Source organism: Dromiciops gliroides, chromosome 1 (genome assembly GCF_019393635.1).
Source record: "Dromiciops gliroides isolate mDroGli1 chromosome 1, mDroGli1.pri, whole genome shotgun sequence".
NCBI classification, from domain to species: Eukaryota; Metazoa; Chordata; class Mammalia; order Microbiotheria; family Microbiotheriidae; genus Dromiciops; species Dromiciops gliroides.
In genome coordinates this window covers 508,303,449-508,314,245 of record NC_057861.1, presented here as the reverse complement: position 1 = coordinate 508,314,245, position 10,797 = coordinate 508,303,449, and the positions used below count along the sequence as shown (strand labels likewise).

The 10,797-nt window shown below is 36.4% G+C and overlaps 1 protein-coding gene across 1 annotated transcript; it reads left to right on the top strand.

The window, feature by feature from the left end:
- The first annotated feature begins 815 nt into the window (after nt 1-815).
- Nucleotides 816-1,456, top strand: LOC122750918 (pre-mRNA-splicing factor SYF2-like). Its single transcript, XM_043997800.1, is given in 2 exon segments — nt 816-843; nt 846-1,456. Coding segments are annotated over 2 exon segments (612 nt in total). The 3' UTR covers nt 1,430-1,456.
- Nucleotides 1,457-10,797: the final 9,341 nt, after the last annotated feature.

Sequence of the window (10,797 nt, the reverse complement as noted above, 5' to 3'; positions counted from 1 at the left end):
CTGGCTCCTGACTTTGTCATTCCACGCAAATTGTTCTATCCTAAGTTGCTAATGATCTCTCTTTTTTTTTTTTTTAGTGAGGCAATTGGGGTTAAGTGACTTGCCCAGGGTCACACAGCTGGTAAGTGTTAAGTGTCTGAGGTCAGATTTGAACTCAGGTACTCCTGACTCCAGGGCCGGTGCTCTATCCGCTGCGCCACCTAGCTGCCCCACTAATGATCTCTTAATCATCAAATCCTTTTCTCCTTGATGTCTTGGAAGCATCTGACACTGATCATCACTCTCTATCTCTTGTCTCCCGATATTTTCTGTTTCCTAAGTCTGCAAAATCCTCCTTCCTCCTCTATGACTATTGACCTCCCTGTCTTCATTTAGGCTCCTACTAAATTTCTCTTTACTACAAGATGATGCCTCTGAATATTATAAATTTAGCCTCAACTTGTCACTCAGTGTCAAATTCTATATTTCTAACTGTCTCCAGGACAACATTCCTGTCCTTTATAAAGTACATTCTGAGCATAAGCCTGTTTGAGATACTATCAGCACAGAGGTGATAGTTGAAACCATAAGCAGTAGATGAACTCTCTAAAGAAAAGAATATGGAGAATACATAGAGATACCTACCTTGTGCTTCCAGCAATTTTTGTAAGGAAAGCATTTTGTAATTTCTAAAGTAGTTTTAAAAAGTATGTAGTATAAGTTCATTTTCACTACTATAGTCAGCATGCCCTCCTTTTATTTTTATAATTTGTATGAATGAATCAGAAAGAAAATGATTGACATTTTCTCTGGGAGACCTTTAAAAGTTACTTCACATGGGGAAGCTGCACCTGAAAAGGAATGAGTTAATCATCAGGAGGTTGTGGAAGAAGATAAAAGGCTCAAGCTGCCAGCAAACTGGGAGGCTAAGAAGGCTCGTTTGGAATGGGAACTTCAAGTTGAAGAAAAGAAGAAGGAATGTGTTGCAAGGGGGGAAGACTATGAACGAGCGAAGCTACTGGAGATCAGTGCGGAAGATGCAGAAAGGTGGGAGAGAAAGAAGAAGAGGAAAAACCCAGATCTGGGGTTTTCAGACTATGCAGCTGCTCAGTTGCGCCAGTATCATCGGTTGACCAAGCAGATCAAACCTGATATGGAAACATATGAAAAACTGAGAGAGAAACATGGAGAAGAATTCTACCCAACATCCAATAGTCTTCTTCATGGAACACATGTACCTTCTACAGAGGAAATTGATAGGATGGTTATAGATCTAGAAAAACAAATTGAGAAACGAGAAAAATACAGTCGGAGGTGTCCTTATAATGATGATTCTGATATTGACTACATTAATGAAAGAAATGCCAAATTCAACAAGAAAGCAGAGAGATTCTATGGGAAATACACAGCTGAAATCAAACAGAATTTGGAGAGAGGAACGGCTGTCTAAACTTCAGGAAATGTTGGACATGGTAGTAAATTGAGTCCTTCAGGTAAATTGCTATCAGTGGACTATACAAATAAAGAAGGATTCATACTCTTGTATTTAACGCTCAGCTGAATTTCTAAATTTGCGTTATTTTCATACTTCAAAGTAATGCTATTTTAGGAAAAATGCAACTTGTAAAGAGCTGACCAGTCTTGGTAAGGAAACTTGCCCCACCTCTGGGACATCACTGACAATCATTTATGCCTATGTTTCCAGTTGTCAGCTGAGGGTAATGAACTAGGGCTTACTTTGCAGGGCTCTTTGTTGTGAGGTTAAAATGAGAATGTATGTGAAAATGCTTTGTAAACATATATAAAGTACTACATCAAAGTTGTTTTAAAAAAGAAAGTCACTTCACATGGAGCAGCTAGTTGGCACAGTGTATAGAACACAGGTTCTGGAGTAAGCAGGACCTGAGTTCAAATCTTGCATCAGACACTTGACACTTACTAGCTGTGTGACCCTAGGCAAATCATTTAACCTTAATTGCCTCACAAAAACAAAGAAAAACAAAGCCACTTCACTTAATCCAGTAGAAAGACTTGAAGAGGTACTTAGTTCATTACAGGATAAAGAGAAGAAGCATGGCACTAGAAAAAAAAAAAGAGATCTGTAAAAGATTAAGTGGATCTAAGAGAATATAAGGAGGCAGAGATATAGCCACCACAAAGAAAGTAGTCAGGCCTCTAGAGCACAGCTGCTTGGGCTGATCAGACACAAGGTATATCAGGACAGAAGTTGTTTGGTAAAAGTCCTACTCCAATATATACACCACAGGAGAGTAATGACATCTTCTTTCTCTTCTAGAGCTCTTTCATAGTCTCATGAAGCCTTTCCCTCTTGACATGGGGAAATAGTCATTGTTTACTTTTGCTTCAAATATTTACTTTGTCTTTCTAAACAGTAATACCACAAATTCAGAAAAGAGACAGAGATAGATCTAATTCTGAGTTGAATTTCTAGAAGCATTGTCTCAGCATGTGGGTTAAGTGTGAATATAAAGACAAACTAAGTTAGAGATCCTTTGATACTACTTCTCTTAGTGGAAAAAGAGAGCTTTTATTACAAACCAATCTAAGCCACTATACAGAAGTAGGGTAAAGAACAAATAAAAGTGATGAACAAACCTGATCCCCACAGTATCCCTTTAAACTCCTCCCCCTACACACACAAACGTACACACACAAATACACACAGTGACAAGAAACAGAGAGATTAGTACTTTTTTGTGTGTTTTGTTTTGTTTTGTTTTTTTAAAAAGAGACCCCATGCTCAGATCATTCCTTATGTAATGGAGACTTGATATATGCCCAGATCATCTGAGATGGAGTTAGTTACTTAATGAGAGAAATACTGGCGTCAGAGAGGAAGGATAACTAAAACATTTGTAGATAATTCCGAGCTGGCGTAACAAGTGTTTGGGAGCAGCCTTTTCCCTCCTTGATTGTGAAGATGAAACTGTGCTTTTTAAAAACAATCTGATTGAACAGTCTGTTCTTTTGTTCCCAAATTCATATAGGTGGATGAAGGACTTCTTTCCCATTAGCCCTCACCAGGTACAAGATTAGGAGGAGGTCCTAGGGGTTACCTCCCCTCACTAGCTCTCTGAAATTATATAGATAGAAACAGTGTGTATACATGTGTACATATATATTATTCACAATGTGTTTTTAAATCTAATCTATTTTATTAAGAATTTCCCATTATATTATTAAGTCTAGATAGCCAACAAAGAAATAAAAGAAGCCCTGATTTGAAGATTTCCAAATAGTATTATTCTCCATTGCATTATATCTGTTTGCTAAAGCCAGATAACAATGAAGCCCTGAGTTACAAGAGTTCAAGAGGCTAGCTCAGTGGGATAGACTAATTCTACAAGGAACTAAGTAAAACTATAAGCCCGGTCTCTTTTTCAGAGATGGAGGTTGAATCAGAATGTTTTACCTCCTAAGTATTAAGAGACATGTTTGTATATTTTTGTTGTTGTTGTTGTTTTTCTTGCTGTATCTTGGTGCATATAATGCTGGGCCTTGTGTTTGTAAAACCTCAGTTCCAATTCCTCCAATCCCTACAATCAAATGAGATAACAATTGGCTGTGCTTAACACAGTTCTCAGTACATGGTAAGCACTATATAAATGTTGGCTATTATCATGTGGTAGCTAGATGGTATGTTGAATGGAATGCTGAGCATAGAAGGGCCAGGGAGACCTGAATTGAAACCTAACCTCAGACATTTACTAGCTATGTGACTCTGGCAAAGTCATTTTGTTTGTCTCAGTTTCCTTTAATTGTTAAGTGCTTAGCACAGTGCCTGGCACATAGTATATTGTATATAAATGTTAGCCAATATTAATATTATCCTAAGAGTAAATATGTCTGTGTAAAAACTAATTTGATGTTAATGATTATACATAGGTGCTAGTCACTGGCACCCAGAAAGAAGATGAGGAAATACAATAGTTAAAGGCCAGAGCAAACCCATATTGCATGATGTAATGGGTATTTATTAATTAAATATATTTCTGTTCAGTATGTTGTCTGTATGAATCCAATCCTAGAAAGTGTTTGGTTTTTAAGATAATTATTTGTTTTATCTTCATTGCAGTCAGAATCATTATCATTCTACTGTCCCCCCTAACCCCTGATATTTTTCTTGAAAGGAAAATTCATCTTCTGTAGGACCTTGATTTTCATATCCAAAGGTAAAGGAGTTTTTGTTTTTTCAAAAGTAGGCCTGGCATTTAGGTACCATATCTTTACCTAGGCCTGTTCAATATTTCTAGAAATTAATGCTGTGCTATGGAAAAGCATTTGTCTAGGCAGAACAATTACTAAAACAGTGCATGCTTCTGGGAACTCACTTTTCTGGCAAAAAATGTAAGTCAGAGATGTAGTTTTTTTTTTTTCTTTTTATAATCCACCGTTAGCAGATTATGGGGCTTTGTTGTTAAGCTTTATGAACAACAAAATCCAAAACAGATTATGTCTTTGGGATTGAGGTTGGTGGTAGGCCAGGTAATGTCTGACACTGCTAAATGACTTCTATTATGTATCCTGAGATGAATAGATAGATTAGTTTTCTCACAAATTCTACTTTCCAGTCACACTATTTCCTCATTTTCTCCCAGTCCAGAGGATCAGGAAAAAAGCAAACTGTTGTTTTCAAAAAGCACATACTTAAAATCAAAAGCCATATCCCCCATGTGATTATTAGAATACATTCTCCAACCTAATTTTCCCCCCTCACTCAACAACTTGCAGTGGGTGGTAAGTTCATGCTCTTGGTAAGGGGGGAGTGAGAAAGATTCTGAAAGATAGAGAAATCAAAAAGTATTCTTCTTCTACCTGATCTAATTCAAACAATCCTTTTTATAGCTCCCTTCCAAAAGCCCTCACTTGCCTAGAATTTTCATTGATATATTAACTTCAGTGGAGGTTTATGTACATATAAATATTTCATTCCAAAGCCTTTACACTTCAAACTTTGCATGCACGGAAGTAGATCCTAGGGATGAATGTTCTCTTTTCTAGGTTTGAAAATTTGGCTTGACTGAAATGTTAGAAGTTGTGATGATCAGTATATCTCTATCTCCAAGGAATCTGAAATTCACATTTCTTGAAAGATGCAAGGATGCCAAGATCTTTCAGTTTCAAAATAGAATAAAAGTGAATGACTTCCTCTTTACCAATATAGACATTCCTTGCCGAACATGACTATCTTATTTTTTTTTATAGTGAATGACTATCTTTTTAAAGAATTAGTATGTTAGTTTAGGTATAGCACCAGTGTGAGAAGTAGGATTAAGGAATTTATATCTCACTGTATGGTTTTACTTTGAACAATACTTTTGGACTTAACAGACTTTTGTTTAACAAACTAAAAATGGACTCAATACACATACAGAGTCTTGAAATTTATAGAATAGAGGATAGGAATAGGACATGTGATTTTTTGTGGTATATGAGTAGTTTCTATATTAGGAGATCCTATATTAGGAAAGTCCTTCTACCAATGTGGGTCAGCACTTTCTCTCCAAAGCATGGGCTTAGAGAATTGTCTAGAGTAGAGGTATCAAACATGGGGCTACACAAGGCCTGCAATCCTCCCAAGTGCACTGAATCAGATTAAAATATAATCAGGAAATATTTAACAAGGTAAATAAAATGTAATAAAACATAGATGGTTCTAATAACAACCTACATTTATATAGCCCTTTTATGTTCCAGGAACTGTGCTTAGCACTTTATAATTATTATCTTGTTTAATCCTCAAAACTGTGGTAGGTAGGTATTATTATTATCCTAATTTTGCATATGAGGAAACTTTGGCAAACAAGTTAAGTCACTTGCTGAGAGTCACACAGCTAGAAAGTGTCTGAGGTTGAATTTAAGCTCAAATCTTCCTGACTCTAGGCCAAGTTTTCTATCTGCTGTGCCACCTAGCTGCCCAATAATATTAATATGTAGATTGATAAGTCAATATCAGGCCTAAAGAGATAATTCTGGACAGTTTGGTGGGCCTATTTCTATATGAGCTTGACATCACTGGTCTTTGAGCACTGAGAGGTTAAGTGATTTGTCCAGAGTCTTATACCAATGTATGTCATAGCACAGACTTCAACTTAGGGCTTACTGGCTCTAAGGAGAACTCTCCATAAACTATGCCATGCTGCCTCTCCTTAAGATTTACATATGGGAGCAGCTAGGTGCAATAGTTGATAAAGCACACGCCTTGGATTCAGGAGGACCTGAGTTCAAATCTGGCCTCAGACACTTGACACTTACTAGCTGTCTGACCCTGGACAAGACAGTTAATCCTCACTGCCCAGCAAAAAAAAAAAAATAGGATAGATAGATAGATAGATAGATAGATAGATAGATAAATGAATGAATGAATGAATAAATAAGATTTATGTATGAAATAAACAAGGACATATATTAACAGTAAAAACCAAAACATTTTATTGAGGTTTTTCTCTTGTGTTCTGATACTTCTTTTACAACATGACTAACGCAGAAATATGTTTAATGTGTTGGTGTATACATACATATACATACATATACATACATACATATATATACACACACATATATATATACATATATATACACACATACACACACATATATATACACATATATATATACACACACACACACACATATATATATATATATATATATATATATATATATGAGATTGCTTTCTGTCTCGGGGAGGAGAAAACAAAACATTTTTTAAAACCATAACATGTTAAAAGTGCATATTATAAACACAATGTAGTTGAAGAATCATGTTTAGGTCATGAAATGTAGAGAAGTAAGGTAGACCAGAATCAAAACAATTGATTGAGAATTATTGTTTGGAAGAGGAAGTTATGTGATATAGTAGAAGGAATACGAGATAACTTGAAAAACAAAACACCTGATGCCATTCAGATGAGGCTCCACTCATAAGCTGGAATATTATTGCCCAAAATGAAGGCTGGCCATGAGAAATGTCAGGTGAATGGAATTGGGTTGGGGATAGATTCAGTCTACTAATCCCATTCTTTTTAGGTATTTAATCCCTTCCTATGAAGACCTCCATTCAGAAACCAGTTGCAACAGAAATTCATCTTTATGTGGTTACTAATGCACAATTCCCAATTGTCCCTACCCTCACTAATTATTATTTCGATCACTCATGAAGTTGTCACTTAACCTCCTACATCATCCAAAGGTTCCTTGGTGGCAAAAGTCTATTTACCTCTAATCTTCCAGTTGAGGTTAGATAACAGTGACTCTACGCCTCTTGCTACCAGGTCAGATTCACAATTCTTATCTTCACCATCTCTCCCATTCTTTTTCTTTATTACCTTGATCTTAGAGGTACTCAACACATTTTCCAGCATAGCCTCTGGATAGATATCATATTTGCCTCCCCGATGAACATCATACTTTTCATTAGTGCTGTTCTTAAGTCTATCAGCCTCTCTTCTGTCTTAAGGGCATGGTTCTTAAAAATTAAGAGTGCTGTTTCTAGCTGCAGAATAAATAGACATAGTTTACTTTTATTCTCATTGAAGGGGGCTAGGGAGGGCCCAGTGTGGTAATATTAAATTATTCAACCTATGCAGATTACAAGCATTTATTATTTAATACTAAGTTTTAGAGAATTGCTTGAGACACAGTGCCCAAGCAGAGAGTCAATCAGCTATTAAGTAATAGAGGTGGGAATTAAAACCCATGTCTTCCTGATTTCTATCTGCTTCTATTTCTGTCTCTCTGTTTCTGTCTGTTCTTGTCTATCTCTATTTCTGTCTGATTTTTTTCCCTGTCTATTTGTCTTTCTCTCCTTTCCCCATTCACTTTCTCCATCACTGAATATTATTATAGAAAGAGAGAATGAAAGAATTGTTCAACTATATAATTTGACATACTTAATATTTCTTTTTAGTCTGATTTAGTCATACTTTCTTAGGGTAAAAACTTTATGAGGATAGTTTGCTTGTGTACATATATAATAAGATGTTTAATATGTATGCATATACATGTAATATATACACATTGTGTGAGGAGATGTGTATATATATATATAGCCATACACATATGCACAAGTAAACTGGATTTCAATGAGGCAGAGTTGCACAATGCTGTCAGTTTCACTCTCTCTCTTCCCAAGTTATCAAAATTCAGTGGCAGGAAAAATGTCAAGATGACTGGTGATGGCCCAGGATGCAGTGGATAACCTTGGCATCTGTTTTTAAAATAATAAACATTTTTTATTTATAGTTCCAAATATTATTCCTCCTTTCCTCCTTCCCCTGCCCCCTCCCTGAAGTGGTAAGCGATCAGATATAGGTTATACACGTGTAATTATGTAAAACATTACCTATTAGTCATTTTATACATGAAAACTTAAATAAAAGAAAAAAAGAAAGTGAAAAATAACATGCTTCAGTCTGTGTTCATTCAATATCAGTTCTTTATTTGGAGGTGGATATTATGCTTCATCATTAGTTCTTTGGTATTATCTTAGATCATTGTATGGCTGAGAATAGTTTAGGCATTTACAATTCTTGATCAAACAGTATTGTTCTCTCTGTGCACAACGTTCTCTTGGTTCTGCTCACTTCATTATACATCAGTTCATACAAATCTTTCCAGGCCTTTCTGAAATCATTCTGCTTGTCATTTCTTATACCACAATAATATTCCTTGTCAACTTTTGATGACTTACCAAGCTCTAAGCACAACACAGAACCTGCTTCAGCTGTCTTCACGACCATGGGAATCAAATTGTTCTCATTCACCCATTCTACCAGGGAAAATCTTTACATGCTTGCAGTAGACATTGCACTAATTCACCAACAGGTTTTAGGCCTTTGGGCAAAACTAAACCTGGTTTCTTCATCTTGTCTGCTGAGATAGTGTGGATACTGTGGTTGCTAAGGCATTTTGGACCCATAAGTGAGAGTTGGGTGAATCAGGTGGACAACAAAAGTAGATACAAAGCCCTGAAAAGGGCTTTGCAGCCTTCACACTAAAAGTATTAGTCCTTCTAATAGTTGGGAGTCTTATGGAACTGTGAGTTTATGACAATAAAGAACATTCCTAGCTCCCAGAATACCAGCTTATCCCAAAGAAGAACAAGTTTGTATGCGAAAAAGTCAGAGGTGAGATTGAATTTTGTCTTCCTGACCATCAAATCCAGGCTCCAGGCTCTCTCTTTCTCTTCCCTTCATTTCCTCATCTCTCTCTCTCTAACTTTTTTTTTTTTTTTTTGCAGGGCAATGGGGGTTAAGTGACTTGCCCAGGGTCACACAGCTAATAAGTGTCAAGTGTCCGAGGCCAGATTTGAACTCAGGTACTCCTGAATCCAGGGCTAGTGCTTTATCCACTGTGCCACCTAGCTGCCCCCTCTCGAAAATCAACATATAATAGGTGATATTTGAGCTGAAACTAGGGTTTTCAAAAGGCAGTAGTGAGAGGAGAAACACATTTTAGGCAGAAGAGAAAGCATGAACCATCAATACTAATAGCAGTATAGTGAACAGCAAAAAGGTAGAAAATTATCTCACTGCTACTTCCTTGTGTTATCCAAAACTGGATGCTGCATTTTAGAAGGATTAGTGCTTTGAATAAGAAGCTAGGTGGTACAGTGAATAGAGTGCCACATCTGAAGTCAGAAAGACTCATCTTTAGGAGTTCAAATCTGACCTCAGAAATTTACTAGATGTGTGACCTTGGGCAAGTCACTTCACCTTATTTGCCTCAGTTTGTAATCTGTAAAATGAGCTGGAGAAGGACATGTAAAACCCCTTTAGTTTCTTTGCCAAGAATTCTACAAATGGGATCACAAACGTCAGACGTGACTGAAACAACACAACCACAGCAGCAGCAGCAACAACAGCAACAACAACAAAACAAAAACAAAAAAACATAATGTTTTGAATAGAGGACAAATAAGGTAGTTAAAAGAAACTATGATATATGATGTCTTTTTTAAGTGAGTGGTAATATGTAACTTAGAAGAGAGAGCAAAGTAAACTTCGGTCCGATAAAAAATAATAGCAGGAATATCATGATAGTTGTTTCCAACATTGGGAGAAATGTTATATGGGAATTTAGAAAAAAAATGATTATATATGCTCTCCAGTGTTCTTGACGGTATAACTAGGACCAATGTGTGAAAATGAAAAAAAGGGGGTAGAAGATTTCATTTCAATATTAAGACCCTGTCCCCATACCACCCCATTCAGCAATTAAAACTGTCTAAAATTGGAGTATTTTGAAAGCTCACAGCTCTGAGAAGCTTGGGATTCTCCATCACTAGAGGCTGGATGACCACTTATTGGGATACTATAGCTGGAAGTCATGGTTAGACTAGAGGATGACATCTAGGATCTCTGCAAACTTTTTGTTTGATGACTAGCAACTTAGTAAGTTCTTTAACACTGACTTTGTGCTTGTAAACTTCAGCATCTTTCTTCATTTATTCTCTCTCTGTCTGTCTCTGTCTCTGTTTCTCTGTCTCTCTCTCTGTCTCTGTCTCTCTTTCTCTCCTCTAATTAATTTATTATTGAGAATAACAAGAAATAATTCTATTTGGCCAGAACTGTGAATTTAGTTTTAGAATTGCAGAAGAGCCAAATCTTGTTCTGCATTCCCTTGAGCATTTCACTGGTATAAAACTTAGGCAACTTTACTCAGAGTTTAAACCCTAGTCTAGAACTGAGGTCATAGATTTAAAGTAGGAAAGACTTTAGCAATTATAGTCAGTCTTCATCATTTTATAGATTAAGATACTGAGGCCTTGAAAGACCTAATCCTTTAGTGTCACCT